General features: G+C 47.0%; 1 protein-coding gene across 5 annotated transcripts in view; it reads right to left on the reverse strand.

Moving 5' to 3' along the window:
* Positions 1-2,512: 2,512 nt before the first annotated feature.
* The window catches only part of PNPLA7 (patatin like domain 7, lysophospholipase), a 97,748-nt gene continuing 73,334 nt past the window's right edge, over positions 2,513-26,926 (reverse strand). For 3 of the 5 annotated variants that reach the window (XM_077922564.1, XM_077922562.1, XM_077922561.1), the window contains 9 exons: positions 17,399-17,515; positions 13,232-13,301; positions 12,800-12,916; positions 10,753-10,901; positions 9,830-9,982; positions 9,138-9,248; positions 5,436-5,520; positions 4,798-4,901; positions 2,513-3,494 (listed from right to left, as the gene is read on the reverse strand). In XM_077922564.1, coding sequence (XP_077778690.1) covers positions 3,411-3,494; positions 4,798-4,901; positions 5,436-5,520; positions 9,138-9,248; positions 9,830-9,982; positions 10,753-10,901; positions 12,800-12,916; positions 13,232-13,301; positions 17,399-17,515 — 990 coding nt within the window. In that variant the 3' untranslated portion in view covers positions 2,513-3,410. The remainder of the gene's footprint in view (positions 3,495-4,797; positions 4,902-5,435; positions 5,521-9,137; positions 9,249-9,829; positions 9,983-10,752; positions 10,902-12,799; positions 12,917-13,231; positions 13,302-17,398; positions 17,516-26,926) is intronic. The other 2 variants (XM_077922565.1, XM_077922563.1) reach the window with 1 other exon arrangement.

Below are 26,926 nucleotides of genomic sequence, written 5' to 3' on the forward strand. Positions count from 1 at the left end.
TCCCGATTAAATGCATCAGAGGGCAGAACAGAACCTTCCCCTAAGTCAAGCTGGCTGGTGCCACGTAGGGATGGCTGCAGTAGTGCACCTTGAGTCTGGTAGCACAGAAGGCAGGGAGCCTGAAGAGCAGGAGTCAAAGCCAATGACAAGAACATAAGAGCTCTGCTGGATCAGGCCAGTGGTCCATCTAGTGCAGCATCCTGTTCTCACAGGAGCCAGCCAGATGCAACAATGGGAAGCCCACAATGGACATGCAAAGAAGAGCAACTATCTCCTCCTGTGGCTTCTAGCAACTGATCTTCTGAAGTATTACTGCTTCCCAAGAGTCAGAGCATAACCATTATGGCTAGTAGCAACTGACAATCTTATTACCCTCCATGGAGGTGTCCCAATTTGTTTTAAAGCCCTCCAAAGTTGGTGGGCATCACGGCCTCCTGCTGGAACACATTCCATAGTTTTAACTATACGTTGCATGAAGAAGTAAGGCAGGTGTTTTCTTTAATCTGTTCTGAATCTTCCAACATCCAGCTTCACTGGGTGCTCACAAGTTCCAGTGTTAAGGGAGAGGAACCAAAACTTTTATCTCTCCACTCTTTCTACACCACACATCATTTTATAAACTTATATCATGTTGCCTCAAAACACTGCAACGTTTTCTCATGGGAGCCGGGGAGTCGCTCCATCGCCTTGATCATTTCAGTTGCCTTTTTCTGTGTTGAAGGCAGGGTGTTGCAGTCTTGAAAAGGTGACAGACAGATGACTTTGCAGCCTGACACAGCTTCTCATGCTGAAGGCCCCCAACAAAGCAGTGTATGGAAATAGCATTTTACTAATGTGTTTAGCGCACCTAAAGGTGGAGGCAGATTGTGCCATCCGTGTAGCAAACTGGAGAGGGGAAAAGAAAGGTAGAAGCTGGGATATTATTTCCACCACTGCATAATTTTGTTCTCTCCCCACCCTCTGGAGCTTCTTTCTCAGGTGAGGCAGGTTGTCAGCTACAAAGAGAGAGCACCCTTTCCCACTGGGCAGCATGACAACTGCATGCTTTGGGAAAAGAGGAATTTTTATTCTCCAGGGTTAATTTGCCTTAAGTTGCTTTTGCAGTTCCTCTTTACATGCCATGGGCATAGCCAGGATTTATTGGGGGCAGGCAGTTTTTATGTTGGGGTGTGTGGAACTCAGTTATCTACAATGCAATTGGTCAGTTAGTTAAGTATTTTTATTTATTTACTTGATATAGGTAGGGGCAACTGCACCCCCTGGCTACGCCCATATTACATGCTTCTATTTGTATCTTTAATAGTAATAGTAATTTATTATTTGTACCCCGCCCATCTGGCTGGGTTTCCCTAGTCACTCTGGGTGGCTTCCAACAAAGATTAAAAATACATAAAAATGTTACACATTAAAAACTTCCCTGACCAGCGCTGCCTTCATTTGTCTTCTAAATGTCAGGTAGTTGTTTATCAATTTGACATCTGATGGGAGGGCGTTCCACAGGGCTGGTGTCGCTACCGAGAAGGCCCTCTGCCTGGTTCCCTGTAGCTTAGCTTCTCGCAGTGAGGAAACCGCCAGAAGGCCCTCAGTGCTGGACCTCAGTGTCCGGACAGAACAATGGGGTGGAGATGCTCCTTCAGGTATACTGGACCGAGGCCGTTTAGGGCTTTAAAGGTCAGCACCAACACTTTGAATTGTGCTCGGAAACGTACTGGGAGCCAATGTATGTCTTTCAAGACCGGTGTTATGTGGTCTCAGCGGCCGCCCTCAGTCACCAGTCTAGCTGCCACATTCTGGATTAGTTGTAGTTTCTGGGTCACCTTCAAAGGTAGCCCCACATAGAGCGCATTGCAGTAGTCCAAGCAGGAGATAACCAGAGCATGCACCACTCTGGCAAGACAGCCTGCGGGCAGGTAGACTCTTATAACCAGCAGGTAGAGCATCATTCAGTGTCTCTTGGAAGAGCAGGTGACCACAGTTTCTCCCTCTGATGCTCCAAGAACTCCCCACCCCCACCCCTGCTCCACAGTCTCCAAAAGCAATGAGGGCCAGTGTGATGTGGAAGCATGAATACAGGAATTAAATTGAGAAGATGAGAATTCAAATTTCTGCTTGGCTACAATGCTTGCTGTTTAAGTTTGGGGCTGGTCACCCTTGCTCAGAACTGGCCAACCTCACAGAATAGTGATAGGGATGTGGAGTGAACCGGGGTGGGGGAGTGAATAAATGAGGCAAGCTATATATACCCACAAAGGGGCTGGCTCAGAGTAAGTTGGTGCCTGAGGCAAGAGGGAATAAGTCCTTCTCCTCTTCATTTCCTTTAAGATGGGACACAGCCCTTTGGGAGGTTCTCCTGTGGAAGCCCAATGAACAGGAGCTGTGCAAGAGCCCTTAACAGCAACCCCCATAATATATTATACCACCTTAACCCACAGAGACACCCCCTCTCCACCAACATGCCTTGCCAGCCAAGGCTCAGGGCAGAGAGTGAATTTGGCCAACAGCACAAAAGAGGTTCAAGTTGTTGGATTTTTATTTTTTTAAAAAACATCTGAACACACAGAGCGACAAGACAGCCCAACATTGCTAAGATGGAACAAGGTTGTCCAGATGGCCAGAGGCAGGAGTGCTCCCCTCTGTGTGGAAATGCCGCAAGTATCAAGTGAGCCAAGGACTCCCAGACGGAGCTTCAGAGAAAGGCAGAAGGGCAAGAAAAGTCCTTCTCCCTGCTCTGCTGTGGAGAGCAGGACCAGCTAAGGCGTCTCAATCGGTGGCGTCTTCTTAGTGAGACTGCTTACCACAACCACTGCTGGGCAACACAGCTCCCAACAGATGGTTTTGTTTTCACACCGTGTCGGAGTCGAGCAAGGAACATCCAGACTCATTCTGCATGCTAACATTCAGGCTTCTTACTAATTGCTGGCAAAACCTTTCACACACGCCCTCCCTCCCATTGCAGATGCTGGTTCAAGAACTAAATGGGGGGGACGGACAATAATTTAAGAGTGCTGAAACCCACTTCTCCACCCACCTTTTAAAAATACAGACATGCACACTCGCTTTCTCTCTGCTGCCGCCATCTTGTTCACAGGACAAACAGGCATACAAAATGCACTGTTCACTCCACATGCCCAGCCTGCAGGAATTCAGTGCTGCCCTGGGATCTGTTTGGGCCAAGCTGCTGGTGAAAGGTTTCTGGAGAGCAGCATTTGAGAAATGGTGGAAGGGAAGAGTTTAGCCATGGTCAGGAGCCCTTTCACTCTTGCTACCCATGCTGGGTTTAGGCAAGAAAGAAAGAAAAAAAGGCACCACTTTCATCTCAGAACAAGGAAGCGTTGTAATGGCAAAGAGAGGAGGCTTTGTAATGAATGGGAAAGGATTTCCTGAGCCACTTGGGAGCCCCCCAAAGCAGCTCAGCTCAGCTCGGTACCACTGCTTCCTTGGCTGTCCTGGCTGATGATGCTGATACGCTTTCTGCGCCGGACTTCTTGGTCCTGCTAGGAGCAAGAAAAGAAGACAAAAGGTTTTCACTCACACTGTTAGGCCCCAGAGGTCACTGACAATGGGCTCCCCTCTGGGCTCTGCCGTCCAGGGCCAAAAGCTCAGATGTAAGGGGGAGGAGCAAGCATGAGCTGTATGCCTCTTGAGCTTCTTGGGAGTGTGCTGTGTGCAATTTGGCATTGTTAAGACTGTAAAAAGCAGAACCCTGCTGGATCACATCCCCCCCACCAAGAGTGAGGAGCTGCTGAACCTGGCTCATTTGACATTCTCACCTGGGAAGTGGTCTCCCTGCCAAAGCCCTATTCCTTGGTCTTACCCTGCCAGAGCCAAGCAACTTGCCAGAGGAGGAGAAGGGGCAAAGTTTCTTTGCTGAGTGGGGAGAAAGAGAAGCCTCTTTCTCCTAGCACAGCACAGGGGAGCAGAGCACAGAGAGGGGCGGGGAGAGGGAGAGGGAGAGGGAGAGAGAAAGCGCAGGGTGGTGGTACAAAGGTGGCCTACTTTTGCCTCTGCCCATGAGCATCCCAGGTATGTTGCCCCTGACAGAATAAATTTCTCAACGCAAGGCAGCTCCCTGGCCCCAATCTAGGTCAGCATCCTGATTTTTCTAGCTGTTATATCAACCTGTGTTCAGTGGGTGATACAGGGTAGAATTATTTGGAGAGAGGGAGAAGGGGAAAAACTTCTGTCTCTCGCCACGTACTACACATAACACCTAACATCTCTATCATGTTTCTCTGTCAGATATCTTTTACCAAGTTCAAAAAACTTGCTTCAGCCTCTAGTCACTGGGAAGGTACTTCAAGCAGCCCACAATTGCAGATTTCATTTTTGTAAAAAAAGAACACCTCTCATAGGTACACATTAGTTTCTAGTCCTCATAATTGCAAAGGTAAATGCAGCCACATCTGACCTACCCTACTGTTGCCTCTACTCCTTATAGGTTTAGAGCGGTGTGCGTGTGTGTAGTTTTTCACTAGATATAGCTCACACAGTAGCAAGTGTGTCTTCACAGCTCTAAAGGTCACAAAGCAGCATAACAGGAACAGAATTCTACCCTTTCCATCTCTGAATCCCACTCCTAGAACATGTTATAAGATATAAGATATAAAATAAAGATTACCCCTGAATGTTTACAGAGTATTTTTTCCCTTGCAACTGAGGAGCCAGTGGAAGCCTTCTAGTCAAGTAACGATGTCTAAGACCCCTTTTGGCAAGATAAGCTCCACCTCCCTCTTGTATTGGCTCCACTGCATTATGGGAAGACAGTGGCCAAACCATAGGGCCCAGGGGAGCTCTTACGGAGTCGGAGTCGTCTTCAGTGTGGTTGCTCAGGAAATTGACATAGTCGTCCTTGTGGCTGCCGAGAACTTCCTCCTCATACTCCGTCTGATAGTCGGACTCATCTGAACAGAAGGCAGGTAAGGGGGAGAGACTCATTCAGCCCAGAGGTGGGAGAAGGCACAGATGGTTTCCCCATGATGTGGGGTGAAGCACCTGCCTCAGGTGAAGGAAGCACAAGAGGCAGCCCTCTGCCTGCCCAACTGCTTCCACTGCCACCAAGAGGAAGGTGTTCCAGTGTGTGGCATTGCCACTTGTCTTCCCCACCAAATGAATGGCAACACTTTGAGGTGCACCCTGGCTCCCACTGAGCTTGACAAGGGCTGGTGGTGGAAGTTGGGTGCAGTTTAGTGGGCTGGGAGGTGGCAATTCCTGTTTCATCTCAGGCTGCAAGATGGCTGGGTCACCTGTGGGGGAGGAGACAGCAAGAAAAGCAGGAACCCAAGGGCTACGTGGATGGGCATCGCCCACCTGCCTCAACCCCCCCCCCCCTAAAAACATGAACAGATTTCCTGGGGATCCTTGAGCAACAAACACAACAAAGAAAGGAACTGAAGTTTTGGTTTTTGGTGCAGCCATGATTCCCACCCGCAACTCACCATCCACTATGACAGCCTTGACTGGCTCAATTCGGGAGACAATTTCCGCCAGGTCTGTGAAAGAAGTTGTGGGACAGGTCACTACCTGGAAAAGAAGAGATGGATGCTTAAGAAGAGCCTGGCTTCTGGGTCAGGCCAGTGGCCCGTCTCATCAAGCATCCTGTTCGCACAGTGGCCAACCAGATGCCCCAAAGAGGAAGCTCCCAAAGTGCACCTGAGTGCAGCTGCCCTCTTCCCGCTGACACTTGTTCATGCTGCCACCGCCAAGGGTGTCTTCATCCATTACGTTCTTTATTGTTATTAATTCAATTTATTAGTTGCTTGACACACGTGAAGAGCCTCCAAGCGGCTTTCAGAATTTTAAAAGCAGAAAGCATGACATAAGATTGCAAGGAAAGAGTACTGCATTACAATGAAATAACAAAAAAAAATCCCGAAGAAAGCCTGAAGCTGATAAAGCAGCAGCAAAAACAACAGCATCAACAGGCAGCAAAGTATTATGATGTGTCAAGTGCTTGTGAGACAAGAGGTTTCACCTGGAGCCAAAAAGGTGTTTGTGATAGCGCCACACTGACCTCCCTGGGGAGAGTGTTCTACAGGCAGGGGAGCCACAACTGAAAAGGCCCTTCCCCTTGTTGCAACCCAGTGTGAGAGCCAGTGATGGTGCAGCTGGACTAGGACTTGGGAGACCAGGGTTCCCACTCTGTCATGAAGCTCACTGAGTATGACCTTGAGGCAGTCACCGCCTCTCAGCTGCACCCACCTCACAGGGTTGTTGTGGGGATTGAAAGAAGAGAGCGGAGAACGCTGGATGACACCTTGAGTGCCTTGGAGAATAAGGTTTGATATAAAGGCAAGAAATGAAAATAAGATGATAAACCCTCTGAACCTCCCTCAGAGGAGGCACCTGGGGGAAGGCCTCATATGAATATATTCCCCGTCCCCCAGCAATTATAATAGCATGCTCAACCTCATGCTGGAAAATGAAGCCTAACAGGGAGGGCTGGGGCAGTGCAGGGGCTAGGAGACTGAAAGTGATACATGAAAAATGTCATCTGCTACGAGCTCACTAGGATGCTTCGGGTGCAAGGCACAAGGGATAGGAGTTGCAAGCTGAAACATCTGGAGGGCACCAGGTTGGGTGAAGGCTGTACTCCTGACCAAGCTGCTCCTCTGCCCCTATCTAGGAGACTGGAAGAGGGAGCACTTGAGCCAAGCCACACAGAGCCATGGCAATGCCAGAGGGCCAGGATCAGATGCCCTGCAGCGGAGGAAGGGAACATCTGGTTGTAGGAGCATTAATTAAAGGCTGCCAGCCCAAGAGTCACTAAATCTTAAAAATAGTTACAGAGGCCACTCCGCTGGCTGGCTAAGAGCTATTGAACTGAGCCACGAGGCAGTAAGATCAATCCTCTGCTACAAAGGGCAGGTCCTTTAATGAGATATGTTATCTCCGTATTACAGCGGACATTCAAAATGTGGTGACTCAACGCTCCAATCCAGGGCACATTGTTCACTGTCAAGAACTCAGAGGGATGCCGGAGAATGCTGACAGTCAAAGGCATTCGCTTGCACATATAAAAAAATTGAAAACAAGCATGAAGGGTGTGGGGGAGGAGGATATATTTTAAATATCTAGGTTTGAGTTGCCACTAAATTTATATTGGATTGTCAACATTCATGCACTGCATCCAGGGCTGTGTTATTCAGCAATTCTGAAGAAGTCACGACATTTTTACTTCTTTGATGTAGAAGACATGGGAGATTGAAAGCAGATTCTCATCTTCCTGAGAACCCAGCGCAGCAGGTTCTAACATCTCCTTTATAAAAAAGGAGCAACTTTCTAGATCTCATGGCTGTGAAGATAAGCTTGGAAACACGTGAGGCATTTCAGAAGCCAAAGGGTAGCTCAAAGAGATTCCTAGCAACTAGGGCTCTAAGGCCTTGCCCCTCCCTCCCTCAACTATTCAGGATAAATGATGCAAGGTAAGATAAATTTTACAAAGTTGCTCAATGTGAATAATATGTTATAAATTTAAGCATTTCTTGGGATAAAAATCTGATTGGGCATGGAACTTATTTTTAGCATTAATTATGCCATGCCCTACAACACACAGCCAATGCAACCAGCTGCCACTGGATCAGCTCTGGTGCAAGGCAGCCCCCATTTCCCTGCTGGTGAGTGTAGCTAGTTGTATATTGGGTGACTTTCCAGGTCTCCATTTCATTTCCATGGCACTCTGTCTGGGGCCTGCTCTTAACAGTCAAAGGGGTGGCAGGAGGCTGAGCCTGCAGGAGACCCCTGGCAACTGGATGAGTCACAACCGGCAGAGAGGGAAGCACACAGGAGATGCTGCAATCACTTAAATAATTATGTTCCCTAAACCCAGAAGCAGTTATGGAGAGACGGGGTGGAAGAGTGGAGAATCCACAAGACATTCAAGCCTCACTGAGATATGGTGCAAATATGCACCATACATTTAAAGCACATTGCTTTCCCCAAAGAATCCTGCAAACTGTAGGTTAAGGGTGTTAGGAACTGTAGTTCTGTAGGGAGTAAACTACAGCTCATGATTCTTCCGGGGGAAGCCATGTGCTTTCAATGGGTTAGGCTACTCTAACCTACAGAGAAAATTAGATCACTTGGGGCATCAGCCTCTTTCCCTGTCTACTTTATCCTACCATGACTGAAAGAGATCGAATGAAAGCTCTCTCTTCACAGCACCTCCTGTGCACCATGTTCAATTAACGGAGGTGCGTAAAGCCAGATGCTCTCAACAGCAGCCTCTCAAGCGTGCAGCTCCCTATGGAGATTCAGAGCCCTGAGTTCTGCAGGGAAGACCTGCCGCTAAATCAAGAGAAGGGTGAGGTGTTTATCTTTCGTATTTTAAAAACTCAGTTTTAAAATGAGATCTCCACCCCACCCCACCCGTCATTCTAAACACAATCTATTGCTACTTGCTGTAAGCCTCTGGAGATAGTGCAGAATACACAAAGAAGAATTTATTTGTTTGTTTACTCTGAATCTCTGCCTGCTTTTCAAAACAAGACCATGTCAGAAGGTAGCTTGCAATTAGATGACTGTGATAACATTTATTTATTTACATACTTACTCCTTTTATGTCCCACCTTTTTTCTCCAAGGAGTTCTCCTCTTCCTCATTTAATAACCACAACAACCCTTGGAGGTGGCTTAGGCTGGGAGGCAATGACAGTCCCAAGGTCACACAGTGACCTTTATGGACGAGTGGGGATTTGAACCCGGGTTTCCCAGGTCCTAGCCTCACACTCTAACACCACTGCACCACACTGGCTTTGTAAGTCGGGGATGTGTTAGTGCATTGGTTCAGCACAGGCTCTTAAGGCAATCAGTGACATGGTCCAGCAGGTGAAACTGGTCTGTTAAAGTGAATGGGGCATTGCCCCACCAACCACAATCAGCCCTCACCTGCCTGCCTTCTTACTTACAGCCAATCAGTGGCTGGCTCCACCTACTGTTGGTCTCCCTGCCTTCCACACTACCACTCTCAAGGGGTGCCAGTCACCATTGCAATCCAGGATCTTATCTCCAGAGGACCCAAGAGGCACATTTAAAAACAAACAAACCCTCTGCCATAAAACCACTATGAACTTTGCGAAGCAATCATGTCAGGAGAGCAATAATTTGAAAAAGGACGTTAGGAAGAGCCACTGGGATACTCACTCCTGGAAGCTTGGATTTGCAGAGTTCCTGTCTGTCCTTCAGCATCTTGTCCAGGACACCACTCCTGCACCAGACATTAAATACTGTTCTCCCGTGCTGATAGCCCACCTCCTGGAAGGAAGGAAGGAAGGAAGGAAGGAAGGAAGGAAGGAAGGAAACCATCAGCCACTGTAGCTAAGCTGGTTTCCTGTGGCAGCCCCAGAGGACAGAAATGGAGTCCATTTGCTTCATGGCTCTTCTGAAATGTGTTGCTGAACTATGTTAAGAAGAAAAAGGTCTCTGTTGCAAAGACTCTTGCTCACAAGCCTGTTGCTATAAGCCCCTTTTGCATGGGACTGGGACATGTGGGGTGGCTCCAATGCTTGCTGATGGCTCTTTGATGAATTCAAAATAGCTCCATTTTTTATAACTGGTTGCTGACAAGTTTCTCACTGGAATGTTTTTCAGCTATTAAGACTGGTTTTATTGGATTAATCTATTTAAAGAATTTTAATCCTGATCCTTGGGGTTACTTTAAAGATCACTTTAAAATAAAAAGCGGGGGCATTCCCTCTCTTCAGGCTAATAAACTAAAAAGGCAAGACATACCGGGGGGGGGGGGGAATCTTGTGACAAGCAAGTAATTTTAGGCCCCCAAGCCAAGAAGGCACCCCTCTCCCCCACTGCCTTAGCTTCCTCTGACCCCAACGCACACAGATTTCATCAAACTTCCCAAAGTCCAAGGTGCCATAGCGATCGATGGGTGGCCGGATGTATTCGCAGTATTCGCTGCTCTTGACCATCTCCAGCTGCCGGACACAGCACACGTAGGCAAGCCGGGTCTGGATCTCGGCCATGTTCAGCACCTGCCAAAAACGTCAAGTATCATTAAGCTCCCACAAGAGAATGGGCAGCACCACCCATCTTGGCTGACCAAAATTCTAACTTCTATAACCTCCCATCCCCCAAACCCTGGGAATTTGTTTAGTGAGTGTGCTATAAATCAGGCATAGAGAACATCAGCCCTCCAGATGTTGCCAAACAACAACCAGTCATTCCTGGCTATACCTGCTGTGGATGATGGGTGTTGCAGTTTATCTGCACAGGATTTGTCATGGTAGAGCCTTAATCCCTTTAATGAAAGTAATTCTCAGAGGACTGCAACTCTAGGCATGGAGCCATGACATTTAAAGCAGGTTTGAAACTGGCTTGTGTGGGTGGGTAGTGAAGACATGGCTACTCTGTCAGGTATTTAGTGCCATGGCACAACATACACAGGCTACAACCATGTCTGTCTGGCCTCATCATGGCATGGTGTGGAGGAAAACAGCATATATGGCCTTATTTTCCATCTGTGCAATCAAAGCTTTGAAGGGTCATTGTGAACTCTAATGCAGCCTTGCAAATATATTATCACAAATGGTCACTAGCTCAGAAAGAAATTATAACAACCAGCCCAAATCTGTGTTGGGAAAATTAAAAGGCATAGTTCTCTTTCAGGCTGTTAAAAACCTTTCCAGGTATAACACTAAAAAAGCCACTACCAAACCTTTACCTGATCCCCTGGAATCAACCACAAGTTGCCACAGATGATTGGGCTAGCAGCTATTTAGGGGCAATTCTATCCTAGGCATACCTTCACTTTCTCCACCAAGGGGTTCCACCGCTTCCACAGCAGCCACCAGCCAGAGAGTGCGTCGCCATAATTGGTGAGGTTTGTCTCATCCCTGCTCCCCACATCAATGGCAATGACCACCTTTGCCCCCATAGACCTAGCAACATCCGCTGTCAAGGTGACAAAAACAAAGAATCATCCCCTGCTCTCTACCATACCCTGCCCCCTTCCTAGAACACCTTCTACTCTGCTTTCTGGGCAGCCTACTGCTTGGCATGAGTTCATTATTTCTGGCAGGGTCTTTGCCACACATCATCCACGCTGGACATTTGTGGGCGCTGCTCCAAGGAGGGCAATTTTACCTTCCAAAATGCTCTCAGAAGATTCTTTCCCTCTCAGCAGAATTAGGGTAATTTATAGGTCTTCTTTGTTCCAGTAATTCACTTCTAAACCCAAACATGAAAAAGCATTTCTCCTCCTGACGGGAGAAAGAAAAGGCCCTTTGCAGAGAACAGTGACTCAGTATCCCTCAGGGAGGCGAGGGTGAGAAGACAAGAGGAACAGCGAAGTGAAAGAGGCCCACAAAATCGTGACAGGTGTGTCATTTTCGATTCCACTTGGTGGAGAAGAGGCTCAGCAGGGTTTAAAGGCTACCAGGGTATGTTGTACCTGGAACATCACTGTGAGTGGTCAGGAGACATTTGGATAAGCCTACTTGTACCCTCCCTTTCCCTGCTCCATTTTTCAGAGTGGGGTGGGAATTGAGTTTTATATAAAAAGGAGGAAACACTAAAAAAAGTATTAATTTTAGATGCTTCCATACTGGCATGTTTCAAGAGCACTCAGCATTGCTATTTATTCCTCTTAACCACAACAAGGTTGAGGGCTGGTGTGATGAAAGTGTCAGACTGGTAATGCAGAGACCTGGGTTCAAATCTTCACTTGGACACATGAAGCTCACAGCATGCACCATTGGGACAATCACTCTGCCTAACCCACCCCACAAGGTTTGTTGTGACGGTAAAACAGGGAAAGAGAGGGAGCCCATAGGGAAAGATTGGGAGCTTCAGTAGCCCTCCATATGTTACTGGACTACAACTCCCATCAACCCCTAACCATTGGCTGTACTAGTGGGCATTGGTGGGAGTTGCAGACCAACAATGACTGGTGTGTTGGTGATGGCTGGGTTAGAGTGTTGGAATAGGAACAAGGGGACCCTGCATTTGAATCCCCACTCAATCATAAAGTTCACTAAATGATCTAGAGCCAATCTCTCACATAAACACACAGTTTTTCCTTTGGCTAACTTTCTTTCATAGGGTTTTGAATACATCAACAATAGCCGACTTTAGGCTGAGCCTTATAAAGGAGCAGCAGTTCAGTCCCAGCTGCAAACCCTGCCTTTGTTGAAAGGTGCCTTTTGAGGGTAAAGGGGGCCTATCCTGCTCCAGTAAGGTGGCATGGGGAAGACTCTGAACACAAAAAGAGCCCTCCTGGATCAAGCCAATGGCCCATTCAGTCCAGCATCCTGTTCTCACAGTGGCCAAGCTGGTGCCCGTGGGAAACTCTGGTTGTACTGAGGCTTCTGTGATGGGAGTCCTCTGAGTCAGAGAACTGGGCATGGAAGCATCCTTGGGCTGGAGGGGAACAGGTACCACACTTAACTTGTGTGTGTGTGTGTGTGTGTGTGTGTGTTTTGTGTGCAGCTGCGCTCCTTACTCAGAGTCTTCAATCTCATTCAGGAACCTGCTCTCATTTCCCTGGCTGCAAACTTGTTTCTGAAAAGACTGGGTGGGTGAAAGTTAAAGGGGACACCTATCACAAATATTTGGGGTGTTGGGGATCAGCAGGGACACATAGCCCACACATTGAACCAGGCAGCTTTAAAAAAGGAAGCAATTAGAGCCTCTGTACAGTTTGATCTTCTCTTCCCACCATATGTAAGTCTCAAAATTTGAATTTATGTCTCCACGAGTTGCAACCCCCCCCCCAATAAATTCAGGGGTTGGGGCTAGAAGTAGGATCTGGCTGCAAATAAGCAGAAAATAGGTTGCAGTTACATCAGTACCTGGGAGGTTGTTGATGTAGCCTCCGTCCATCAGGAGATGCCCGTCTTTTGGATCACAGAGGGGGGGCAAGTAGCCGGAAAGCGACATGCTGGCCCGGATGTACCGCCACAGGCAGCCTGGCAGGGGGGAAGTCAGAGAAAGGATCCATCTTCTCTGAAGGAAAAGCAGCAGCAGCCAAACTGCTCCTCTCTAACCCAACCAGCCCCACTTCTTGAGTGCAACAGCAGCTTTCCCCACTTGTGATTCCTGGCAACTGACATTCAGAGACGCACTGCCTCTGATAGTGGGGAGAGAACATAGCCAACATAGCCTGAGACCCAGCCCTCGAATGCATCTGTGGGAACTTCTGTAAGTACAGTGGGAAAGTGGTCCAAGGGCTTCAGCTGCTTTAAATGAGACAAGCACTGGGAGCCCTTCACAGATATACTTACCATCTGTGTGAACTCTCATTGCTGAGGCAGTGATATCTGTTGTGATGATGAAGTAAGGAATCCAAAGATCCTACAGCACAGAAAACAACTTGTTTTAAAACACCAATTCCCAAACTGTGTGTGTGAGCGCACCATGAGAAATAAATTAGTATTAAAAAATATTTTAAAACCCAAAGCGGCAGATAGACCCAACCACTCAGGAATCTGTTGGTTAGACCTCTGCATGAGTAGCAGGAAGCAGGGCAGGCCAATCAGCTTTTGCCAAAGTCAAATTGCTTCTACATATTTTTGGGACTGGGTACAACTGACCAAACACTTCCAGTGGGGAGATCCAGCAAATAAACTCATTTCCTCACTCCCCCCAAGCATCAACATCATTAATGAAAGTGACAAGCATGACACGGTCTCTTCAGAATGCCTGTGTATGCCTTCCAATCTGGAGGCACACCTAGGTTAGAGAGTCATGCAGAAAAATAGCATGCCCTTTGAGTGTTGGTAGTTGCTTCTTCTACACTTGTAAACTATTTCCAAGTATAAAAAGCACACCTCCAGTTTTAATTCTATTGGGGAAATGTGTGTCTACCAAAAAACAGTGTGGAGGGTTCTTGCCGAGGGCTCCAGCAGCCAATCATGATCTCCTCTAGGATACTCTATTCCATCCCCCGTGTTTTCCACCACCCTACTGTCAGTCAGCATTCTGTAGCTGCTGAGCACACTTAGGCCTCATAGGGTTGTTGTTTTTGTGTCCCCAACCCACCCACCAGATTTTGTTGTATCTGTGAATCTTGGGCCCTTGCTGAGCCTTCCCCTCTTGCACATGGGTGGAGCAGTTCCGGCTATGTTCACTTTGGTACTCACACATAAACAATAGAAATAGAAATAGAGGGAGGATTATTAAAGCAATCCTCTTGACATTTCCTGGCATTTCTGAATGGGACTCTGAGAAGCAACATTTATCTTTGCAAGAGATAAACAACTGAGAACTGGAAGCCACAGGAAAGCATCCTTGACAAGAGGAGATGGACTTAAAATGTGATCCTGAAATAAACTTGGATGGAGAAGCATTGGGAATGCACATGCTGACTGCTCAAAATCTCCTTAAGCAAGAGCCAATTGGGGCAGGGGGAGGGGGAGGACATATATAAAGGAACATCAGTACAGAGCTGGATTAGTGCGCGCACAGAGGCACAATCTGGGTTGGAACAACTTAAATCCATCCCTGCATGATGAACTTTAGCCCTCTTCCAAGACCACACACCAATATATTATAAGGATTCTTCCTTACAGCTATAGAGAGGATCAAGAAATGCAAAGCTGGGCTGATTAAGCACTGGCAGTGGCTACATAATCTGTAGCGGCAAAAAAAAAAGTCGGAAATGGAGGATACTATCTGTGGGCATGTTTCAAACACCACAGATGCTTCTGCAGGGCACATCTGTAACAGTAACCGTAAGGCAGAAGTGGTGTGTCTCCTCCCCATCCCTGCACACACATCTGAGTTGCATGTGCTTACACTGATAACCACACAAAGTGTAGTTTACTTACTACCCAGCTTGCTGCAAAGGCAACAACTCCAACATAAAGTGGGTTAAACCCATAAATTTAACAAGGGCTCAAGTTTCATCTCTTCCCCCCACCCCCATGGAAACAATGACTGGTCTGCAACATGCTGATGAGTGTTGCTTGTTTGGTAGGGAAAGCTTCTAAAGGCAGGGGTGAAACAGGGCTTTCTTGGGTAAAAAGTAAAAGAGGGAATGGATGATGATGATGGTGATGATGATGATGATGACAAGTGTGGCATATTGGCTAGAGCAGTGTTTCCCAACCTTTTTTGGGCAAAGGCACACTTCTTTCATGAAAAAAATCTCGAGGCACACCACCATTAGAAAATGTTAAAAAAATTAACTCTGTGCCTATATTGACTATATAAAAAGTACAGTGGTGCCTCGCAAGACGAAATTAATTCGTTCCGCAAGTCTCTTCGTCTTGCGAGTTTTTCGTCTTGCGATGCACGGTTTCCCATAGGAATGCATTGAAAATCAATTAATGCGTTCCTAGGGAAACCGCCTTCAGACCAGGTCCGGGGACAGTCTGTCCCCCGACCTCTTCTGAAGGCTGGGGGGGGGGACAAGGGCTTTTCTTCCCACTGCCAGCCTTCAGAAGGCTGTTCTGAAGGCTGGCGGTGGGAAGAAAAGCCCTTCTTCCCACCTCCTGCCCCGCAAGCTCCGGGGACAGGAGGGCTTTGCTGCCGACCGCCAGCATTTTAAAAGCCCCTGCTGTCCCAGGGCGATTTTAAAATGCTGGCGGGCGGGAGCGAAGTCTCCGCTGCCCCGAGGAGATTTTAAAATGCTGGGGGTCGGCAGCGAACGCTTCGCTCCCGCCCGCCAGCATTTTAAGATCGCCCGGGGCAGCGGAGAAGTCTCCGCTGTCCCGGGAAGGCAGGCGGGGGGAGCAAAGACTTTTGCCCCCGCCTGCCTTCAGAAGAGGTCCAGGACCTCGTTCCGATGCCCGGCGGCGGGGTGCGAGGTTCCCGCCCCACCGCCCGGCATCGGGGCATCGTTCCGATGCCGGGCGGCGGGGGGAGAGGTTCCCGCCCCACCGCCTGGCATCGGGGCATCGTTCCGATGCCCGGCGGCGGGATGCGAGGTTCCCGCCCCACCGCCCCGCTTCGGAGCAGCGCTCCGAAGCGGGGCGGCTGGGGCAGGTGTTCCCGCCCCACCGCCCCGCTTCGGAGCAGCGTTCCGAAGCGGGGCGGCTGGGGCAGGTGTTCCCGCCCCCCCCCGCCCCGCTTCGGAGCAGCGTTCCGAAGCGGGGCGGCTGGGGCAGGTGTTCCTGCCCCCCCGCCCCGCTTCGGAGCAGCGTTCCGAAGCGGGGCGGCTGGGGCAGGTGTTCCCGCCCCCCCGCCCCGCTTCGGAGCAGCGTTCCGAAGCGGGGCGGCTGGGGCAGGTGTTCCCGCCCCCCCGCCCCGCTTCGGAGCAGCGTTCCGAAGCGGGGCGGCTGGGGCAGGTGTTCCCGCCCCACCGCCCCGCTTCGGAGCAGCGTTCCGAAGCGGGGCGGCTGGGGCAGGTGTTCCCGCCCCCCCCCCCGCCCCGCTTCGGAGCAGCGTTCCGAAGCGGGGCGGCTGGGGCAGGTGTTCCCGCCCCCCCGCCCCGCTTCGGAGCAGCGTTCCGAAGCGGGGCGGCTGGGGCAGGTGTTCCCGCCCCCCCGCCCCGCTTCGGAGCAGCGTTCCGAAGCGGGGCGGCTGGGGCAGGTGTTCCCGCCCCCCCGTCCCGCGTCGGAGCAGCGTTCCGAAGCGGGGCGGCTGGGGCAGGTGTTCCCGCCCCCCCGCCCCGCTTCGGAGCAGCGTTCCGAAGCGGGGCGGCTGGGGCAGGTGTTCCCGCCCCCCCGCCCCGCTTCGGAGCAGCGTTCCGAAGCGGGGCGGCTGGGGCAGGTGTTCTGTGGGCTTCGGAAGCTTGGTTCATGGCCTAGGGAGGGGAGCTAGCTGTGAGACTTGGATGCTTGCCACCTTTGCCTTCATCAGCAGGTGGACTGATGGAAGATTCTGGCTAAACTGACATATTCTGTCTTCTGTATAAGTAACGCTTAACATATTAACACTTTGCAGACAAGTCAAGATGGCATTTCACTGCTGCAGTGACCGACCAGCGTATGAAACAGCAGTGGGGCTTTACAGGCTGCTTTGTAAGTTTCCACCCTTCTTTAATAAAGCACCAGAACTGGCCATTTTGGCATCCTTCTTTGGTATCCCTGCATCACACCACCCACACAGGTGGGTTCAGAACAGAACCCAACTCCCAAGACTGGTTGGAAAGTGAGTTGGATTAATCAGAGGCTGGTTGTCTTATGTTAAGTCAGTCTATTCGTTCATCTAGCTCAGTTTCATTTACCCTGACTAGCAGCAGCTCTCCGAGGTTTTAGAGAGGGGGTCTCTTTCAGTCCTACCTGGAGATGCCATTGGGGATTAAACCTGGAATGCAAGGCTGATGCACTACCTGCTGGATGCAAAGCTGATGCACCACCACCAAGCGATGGCTCCTTCCCTTGTACAATAGCTTACTGGGAGATGCCAGCCCAACCTCGTAAGCCTGTTGCAGTCTTCTGTTCGCACTCTGGTTGGCCACCACCAGAGTGCCATGCTTTGCCACGCTTGCAGCACACATCACTTACTTCAATCTGCTTGTCTTTGAAGATGTTACAGACGCCATTATTGAAGGAGGCTCCGGAGAACATGGAGGTGATTGGGTATGTCAAGTCCAGGATCGTCCGGAACACCGAATTCATATTCTAAAGAGAAGTCAAGGCTACCTTTTATATTGAGAGAGAACACCAAAAACCCAGCTGAGATAAAATCCCCTCCACCTAAACTAATGAGGTGCAAAGAGTTTGAAACTTTCTACCCTAACAGAATCACGAGGCACTGATGAGTCTACAGAGGATTCTGGGACATATTTCAGAGCATCCATGCTGTTAGAGGGGCAGCCTATGACATCTGAATACCCCCATGTGTGAACTTAGTGCACCCAGAATACACTCAACCACCATCACCCCTTGCATGCCTGGCAAGCTGATACAATCTGGAGAAATTTGCTCTCTGTTACAGATATTTTTCATCAGAGACACTGTGAAAGTTTCCCCAAAGAACCCAAGCTTCTCTGGCAGACTGTTTTAGAACTCCAGGTCTTAAACAATATTAAAAGCAATCTATGAAACAAAACAAATGTAGTAGTCAAGGGAGAGAAAGAAACATAGGAAGCTCTATTATACTGAGTTACCCCAATGGTCCATCTAGCTCAGTACTGTCTGCACTGACTGGCAGCAGTTTTCCAGAATTTCAAGCAGGCATCTCTGTTAACCCTATATCTGGGGATGCCAGCAGGGATTGAACCTGGGACTTTCTACATGCAAGACAGATGCTATACCACTGAGCTATGGCCCTATATGAGAAAGAGGAAAGGGGCTTGCTAAGTGGTTCATCTCAGGTTTGTTACACCAAGGGTAGTTTGAGCAGTTGGGAGGTGGAATTGCAGCATCTACAGCCACACACCCCTTTGGGGAACACTATTTATCTCCGCACATCAGATATATTAAGGGAAGGGTTATAGTTTGTTTACTTTTTATTATTTGTATTCCGCTCTTTATCTATAGATCTCAAGGTGGTTCGCAGCATAAAAATACAATACAGAAACACAAAATACATAATAAAAACAAGAACAAACCATTAACCCCTCTCCCCACTCCCAAACACATTTAATGTAGAGTTCATAGGTAGAGAGCATATGTGATGCATGCAGTTAAGAGGATGGGACAGGCCCCACTCTGGAGAGCCACTGAACATAAGAAGAGCGACCCATCTAGTTCAGCATCCTGTTCTCACAGTGGCCAACTACAGATGTCTATATCAGGGGTAGACAAACTAAGGCCCAGGGGCCGGATGCGGCCCAATCACCTTCTCAATCTGGCCTGAGGACGGTCCGAGAATCAGCATGTTTTTACATGAGTAGAATGTGTCCTTTTATTTAAAATGCACCTCTGGGTTATTCGTGGGGCATAGGAATTCATTCATTCCCCCCCCCCAATACATTCCAGCCCCCCACAAGGTCTGAGGGACGGTGGTCCATCCCCCTGCTGTAAAAGGTTACTGACCCCTGGTCTAGGTGCTTTAATGAGAAGCCCACAAGCAGCACCTGAGCACAACAGCAACTATCCCCACTTAAGATTCTCAACAACGTAACGCTTCTGATGGGAGGCCAAACATGCCATCATGCCTAGTAGCCACTGATAGCCTTTTCCTCAATGAATTTGTCCAATCCTCTTTTAAAGCCCTCCATCATGGCTTCCTGCTGGAGCAAGTTCTATAGTTTAACTATATGTTGCATGAAGAAATAGAAAGTTTATTTTATCTGTCCTGAATCTTCCAACAAATGATGGCTTGCAGGGTAGATCCTGGCCTTGTTCCCCAGGATCATGGAATCTGGCTCCCAGCTAGCACGGCAGTTTTAGGGGCGGAGGAAGCAGGGTGCGGTGGGGTTGGAACTCCCTGGGTGTCACCACTGAGGGGGGGTGACAAAATGCTGGGTGGCACTCACCACGGGGCCTGACGTGTGCCCGAGACAAGCCTCTCTCCAGGGAGTGATACGGTGGCTTGGGCTCCCGCAGGCTCTACGCTGCCCCAAACTGTCTGCCCGCTGCCTCCCCCTCAGCTATAGGGCGGCTGAGAAGGAGGAGGCAGGCAGACTCCTCAGAGGCCCCACGGAGCATCCTGCCCCGGCTTGCCCTGCCCTGCGGTCAGCTGGCCCCACCCCTGGGTGCAGGGCACACGCGCCACCCCAGGCACCCAATCGGCTTGCTCCGCCGCTGCATAGGAAGCTGCCTTATAGCGAGTCAGACCATTGGGTACATCTAGATCAGTATTTCCGGACCACCAGTAGCAGTTCTCCAGGGTTTCATGGCAGGGGACATTTGCAGCCCTACCTGGAAAAGCTGAGGCATTCCTGCATGCAAAGCAGATGCTCAGTCTCCGAATTACAAAACCCTTCCCCATACAGTCAGTTTCACTTGTAAGGGAAAAAACAGCAAGGAGACCCTGTCTGCATTTCACATACGTGTGTGTGTGTGTGTGTGTGTGCGCGCGTGCGTGTGTGCATTGCTGCTTCAAGTTAGAAAGGAAAAAATCTTATTACTGATGCAACTCTTGAGGGGCATCTTTTGGGAAGAATGCTCCTCCTTCTAAGCGCTTATGTTTCATACCATGCTGACAGGAGATGCCAGCTTTACTATATAATGCTGGGCCATTCACAAGGGGGTGGACTGGATCTTTTCTGGCCCTCTAAGTAGTAGCTGGGAAAACACAGCACCCCCTCAAGAAAACTGGAGTTGTCACTCCCTGGAGTGAACCCACTGAGGCAGAAAAGGAGGGTCCTCTTTCCTCTGGACCAGCTGAGTTTTAAGTCCAGTTCTGCAACTGGAACAAATCCACATGTACAGAGCTTCTGTCCCCTGGGGGCTTAGTGAGTGCTTCAGCTCAGCTTATCCAACCACTGTGTTTTTTGTTCCTGAGCCCTGAGCACTCAAGGCTTGACAAATGAAACCCAGATGACAGACGTTGCCTGGAAAAGCGTCAGAAATGGCCCTTCCATTTGTTATTCAGTAATCCCGTCAACCTGGTTTGTGCTGCTCTTTCACAAGTGGGCAGGGGGGGCAGGGAGGAAGGACTTCTAAAAATATCTAAAAGCCTTTTCGACCTGCAGTCATTTCTCATGGCAGTTTTAGCAATGGGGCAACAGGTGGCAGCTATTTAACAAAGACAAGAGAGTGTGGGGACCTGAGTGCCAGGCTGTTCTCTGGCTGGCAGCCCCTGTTCTGCAGCCAAACCTCCACAGCAGTCTTAGGAGTGCTAAGTGCCAAAAAATGAGAATCCAGCACCCAAAATAAAGTCAGGAACTGGCTCCCTTTGGGCCCTGCTCCTGTCACGTAGTTTGCATCCCCTGCTCAGGTGGGTACAGAAAAGCTTCTGCAATGCATGACATGCTGGTCAGTTTCCAGTTTTGCGAAGAGGGAGAGTTGCTGTTGTTCATTCAGCTACTGGGCCAAAGTATGCCTAGCAAGCAAGTCAATAAGCAGAAGAACAATGCCCCTCTATAGGTCTCTTGGGACCGATTCTCTTGTATGAGATACATTGGGTTATTTCTTTTAAAATTTAAATTAAGTTAAATTAAATTAAAGGCAGAAACAAAGAAACCTGCTGGGGTGCCTCAGTCCTCTCTCTAAGGCAGAGACAAAATGAATGGACACATTTCATCAAGATTTTTCACTCCCCCCATTGTGTGGTCAACTGTTTTGGTGTGATGGAAAGGTTTACCCATTCAGCGTAAGGGTTAGAAAGCACTGTTGTCACTGCGATTTGGCTTTGCAATGGTGCTGCAAACCTGTTGGCTGATGTCATTGTGCCAACTCTGTGGTTTTTGATATGCTGAATAAAGTAGCCAGCAAGAACCATCTTTTATAAAACAAAACAAAACCACAGCTGCTAGGAAGGGTGAAACACTGCCAAAAAGATAAGGATTTTTGGGAGACGGGTGTCTTTTGTACAACTTACCACTTACCGGAAAAAACCCTTTTTGCACTGGAAAAAGTTTTCCTAATGAAAACTAAATCTAGTGACAACTACACCAGGAATGGCCAACCAGGGACCATCCTAGCCTCTCTCGCTTTGTACACCTGAAAGTTATTGCTGGGGGAGGGGGAAGAGTTGCTCACTGGAGCTCCTTTATATCAGATGCAGAAAAGTTCTAAAGCAAAGCAGAAGTAGGAAGGGCTTGTGTGCCCCCTCCCCTTCCTTGCCACACCAATATTAGAAGATGGGAAATGGTGAGAAGCGAAGGAGGAAGATCCTGTCACTGGCAATTCACCAGAAACATTTGAGTTTTGTTCCCCTGCCTCTCTCCATCTCTTTGGACAAAAAAAATATTATTAAATGGAAACCAGGAGGTTGTTCTCTGGCTCCCCATTGGTCCCCAAATCATTTAACTTTTGGGCTAGATATGCTTCAGTCTGATTAATCAAGATACAGAGGTGATGAATGGAATAGAATAGAACTGAATAAAATAGAATAAAATAATACTCTGGAGGAGAGAGTGGTGCAGATCTCTCTCTTTCCCCTCTCATTTAAGGCAGGCCTGACAGTCTCTCTTGGAAATCCCCTAGAAACTAATCCTCTCTCACTAGATAAATCAAAGGGGAAATGCTTCTAAGTGACAGGAAGACATAGCGCAACTGGATGCTCAATGGAGCCAGACACAAAGCATATGCTTGGTGGAAAAGCAACACTCCCAGTTCGGAGCTATCAGACGTAGGTTCCTTGTATGAAACCTCTTAATTTCGGCAGCAGAGACTGGTAGTGCTGAGAGACCAAAAAGATCCCCCACACAGAGCGTGTTCTCGCCCCCCCCCCCCCCCCCCGCTTTTTCTTGGAACTCCTGTTCACCAAGAGTTTTCTTTTAAGGAAAATAAAAACTACTAGATACAAAGAATTACCTCTGTCAATCACTCCTACCCACAAAATGACAGCATGTGGAATGAGAAAGAGAAGAGAAAGTTATAAGAAACGTCACAAAAAGAAGAAAACAAACAGATGTGGACAAAACATAAGCCCAGCCTTCCTTCCCTAACGTGGTGGCCTCCAAATGGGGCTGGACTAAAACTAGAATGGCTCTGCCAGTCCGTGGCTCTCTGGCACCACCTATCTTGGGCTCCCTGCCTTCTGCCCTACCAATCCCAAATGGACACCAACCATCACCACTTGGATATAACAGCTTTTTGGTGCTCCATTTAGGTTATTTTATTTTTGTAATATTTTATTAAGTTTCCATATTATAATGTTTAAATACATTATTTATTATCCTTACTATTTGCTCATATCAGTTAATCGACTTCCCTCCCGCCTCATGGTTTTCATAATTCATTTCTAAGACATAGCATTTGTACCTCTTCCTATTTACATTTCACTTATTCTAATTATCAGAAATTTTAAATAAATATAAAAAGGTAATAATCATTGTCATTACAAGTCTTTTTATATCAGCCCTACTAGTGTTGTTAATTGTTTACAATTGTCCTTCAAATATTGTATTTACTCCAGTCTTTTTGGAAAGCTTGATCACACTGGTTTCGGATTTTCCCGGTCAGCTTTGCCAATTCTGCATATTCCATCATCTTAATCTGCCACTCTTCTAACGTTGGTATTTCTTGTTGTTTCCATTTTTGGGCTAAAAGAGTCCTTGCTGCCGTTGTTGCATACATAAACAATTTTTGATCTTTTTTTGGAATTTCCTTGCCTACTGTACCCTATAAGAATGCTTCTGATTTTTTAACAAATGCATTTTTATACATTTTCTTTAACTCTTTATATACATTTCCCAGAAAGCTTTCAGCTTACTACATGTCCACCACATATGATAGAAATTCCCTTCCTTTTCTTTACATTTCCAACATTCCTTATTTTTTTAAATACATTTTAGAAAGCTTAATTGGTGTCAAATACTATCTATACATCATTTTCAACCCATTATCTTTTAATGCACTACAGGCAGTAAATTTAATTCCTTCATTCCATAACCTTTCCCATCATTCTAATTGAATATTACAGTGGTACCTTGGGTTACACTGAACCTGACGCTTCAGGTTACAGATGCTTCGTGTTACAGACTCCGCTAACCCAGAAATAGTACCTCAGGTTAAGAACTTTACTTCAGGATGAGAACAAAAATCACGCGGCGGTGGCACGGCGGCTAAAGTGGTGCTTCAGGTTAAGAACAGTTTCAGGTTAAGAACAGACCTCCAGAACAAATTAAGTTCTTAACCCGAGGTACTACTGTATAACCAAAATCTTTAGTCCATTGTATCATAACCATATTAACTTCTTCATCTTTAGTATGCCATTCTAATAATAATTTATACATTTTCGACAATCATCCAGCAACTCTGTTTCCAGCTCGGATCTTATCGTTTCAAAGCCCATATTCTTTTTATCCTCATTAAACACATCATTTACCTGGTGATATTGCAACCAATCTGTCATTAAATCTTTTATTTCATCAAATGTTTTTAATTTTAGCTTATTGTCTACTTCTATCAATAAATCACTATATGTGGCCCACTTTCCTTTCATATTTACCGTATTTTTCGCTCTAGAGGATGCACATTTTCCTCTCCAAAAATGAAGGGGAAATGTGTGTGCGTCCTATGGAGCGAATGCAGGCTCCTTGGCTTCGCGGCGACGCGCCTGACCTGGAAGCCGGAGGAGGAAGAGAAGGGTCTCCTTCTGTTCCTTCTCCAGCTTCGCTGAAGGGGCAGCACCCCTTCAGCGACGTGCCTGTCCTGGCTTCTGCCTTAGCCCTGCGCTGCCTCTTCAGGCAGGGGGAGCCTTCATCCCGCTGCCCTGAAGTGGCTTGGCGCGGTTATCCCAGAAGCCAGAACAGCCACACGGTATCCCAGAAGCCAGATCCCTCTTGCTGTTCTGGCTTCTGGGATTCAGAATAATTTTTCTTGTTTTCCTCTTCCCAAAACTAGGTGTGCCCTATGGTCCGGTGCGCCCTATGGAGCGAAAAATACGGTAATCTCTTTACTGATATTGCTTCTACTGGTGAGAGCCACCAAGGAGTTTTCCGTTCCAACAAGCTTTTATATCTATTCCATACCTCATAAATTGATTTTCTTATCATGTGGTTCAGGAATCCTCTATGTACTTTAACTTTATCATACCATAAATAAGCATGCCAACCATATCTGTTATCATATCATTCTAAATCTAACAAATCTGTATTCTGTTATAGAATTCAATCTCTCAACCAGCATAGGCAGGACGCTTCATAATATATCTTCAGGTCTGGCAACGAGAATCCACCTCTTTCCTTTATATAATTTATATTTAATTCTTTGTTTCTTCCCTTGCCAGATAAATTTTGATAATATTTTTTGCCACTCCCTGAATTGTCCTACCCAGCTGATCACTGGGATTGTTTGAAATAAAAACAACATTTTAGGTAACACATTCATCTTTACAACTGATATTCTTCCCCAAAGGGGTAGTTTCATTCTTCCCCACACTTCTAAATCTCTCTTCACTCCATTCCAAATAGGTATGTAATTATTCTTAAACAAATTAATATTTTTTCCAGTTTACCGTATTCCCAAATATTTCACCTTTTTAACAATCGATATTTCAGTCTTGTGTTGCAACTCTTCTATCTTATCTCTATCTAAATTTTTAACTAACATTTTCATTTTGGCTTTAAGTCTAAAACCAGCTAATTGCCCAAATTCTTCCATCCTCTCCAGTGCTTCCGGTACACTGGATAAGGGTTCTAATGTTAATACAAGGTCATCAGAAAAAGCCTTTTAATTTATATTCTCTGGAACCAACTTTAATTCCTTTTATACTTTCATTCACTTTTAAGTTCTTTGTCAGTTCCTCTAGGGCCGTTATAAATAATAAGGGTGACAATGGGCATCCCTGTCTTATTCCTTTTGTTATTTCAAAATTTTCACTTAAAACATTATTAACTATTAATCTTCCCTTGTGTTCTGAATATCTAGCTTCTATTCCTCTAAGGAAAGATTGCCCCATGTCCATTAATTTTTTTTCATAAAATACCAAGAGATATTATCAAACGCTTTTCCAGCATCAATAAACATTAAAGCAGTTTGCTTATCATTCCTGGTCTCCAGATATTCTACCATATCAATTATATTTCTTACATTAGCTTTCATCTGTTGACCAGGAAAAAAGCCTGCTTGATCCTCGTGTATCACCTCCTTCAAAATTTCTTTTAACCTATTTGCTAAGATACTAGCAAATAGCTTATAATCATTGTTTAACAGCGATATTGGTCTATAATTTTTAACTTTAAGTAAATCCGTATCTTGCTTTGGAATCAATGTTATGTATGCATCCTTCCATGTCATCAGAATCTTTCCTTTCATCAAGATATTATTTATTACTTCTCTTAAGGGTAATGTCAGTTGTTCACTCAATTTTTTGTAATATGTTGCCGTAAGTGAATCTGGGCCTAGTGCTTTCCCACTCTTCACTTGTTTTATAGCTGTTTGTACTTCCATATTCGTTATTAAATAATTCATTTGGTCCTTTTTGTCATTCGGAATCTTTTGTGATTTGTTCTGTTCCAGATAATCTACTATTTTTTCTTTGTTCTCCTTTTATAAGTCTTTATACAATTTCTGGAAATTCTTCCTAATCTCTCTTGGATTTTCGATTATTTTATCTTCATTTAGTTTAGTTTATTCTACCATCTTCTTCCTTTCTCCATATCTAAGCCAATCCTTTGCTTTTGTACTACTAAAGGCTTGATTGAAACATCCCACCACCCTTCCAATAAAAGGATAGTAGAGACCTCTGGGTATAGGGCAGTATATAAATTCAATTAATAATAATAATAATAATAATAATAATAATAATAATAATAATAATTCTGCATGAGGCTCGGCAAAGAGACGCTGCCATAAAAGCTTTCCGATTGATGTGTGGCATGAACAGCAAGGAAGAACGAACAGTTCCCCTGAGGAACTGCCCTGCCAACCCCATCCCCATCGGGTCTGACCAGCCTCTTGTTCTCTGCCAGCTTATTTATGGCCTCAGTAGCTTTCCACCACGAAGGAGTGTGAAAACAGACATATTTTAACTATGGATCTAAGTCAGGGGTAAGGGAACTCAGGCCATGCCCTCTTCCCCCAAGGCCATACCTCTCCCCAGCCCTGCACTGCACCCTCCCTGGGTGCTTTCGCCTAGCTGAAATGTGTCCCTCAGCTTTGATTGTGCCTCTGGCATGCCAGAATGATGACACTGGTACGTGAGTGTGGGCATGAGTGCTGACCCCCACTTCATTTAATCCACAGATGCATGCCCATAAATGTATCTATATGTCTTCCAAAGCACATAACGGCACATAGCACATACCGTTAGAACTCGTCAATAAAGGCTCACGTCCGGCAGAGCTTTAAATTTAAAGGGGCTAGCTGTCGAAACCTCTGCTGTCAAATTTGTTGTGCCATAGCGCCCCTAGAGGTCACTTCAGAATAAAGCATAAGAGCAGGCAATACCTCTGGTTTCTAAGATTAAGATAACTTACTGCACCAATGTAACAAGCAGCTCAGCAGGATGGGGATACTTTCTATCTTAAC

The sequence above is a fragment of the Podarcis muralis genome, chromosome Z (genome assembly GCF_964188315.1).
Source record: "Podarcis muralis chromosome Z, rPodMur119.hap1.1, whole genome shotgun sequence".
Lineage (NCBI taxonomy): Eukaryota > Metazoa > Chordata > Lepidosauria > Squamata > Lacertidae > Podarcis > Podarcis muralis.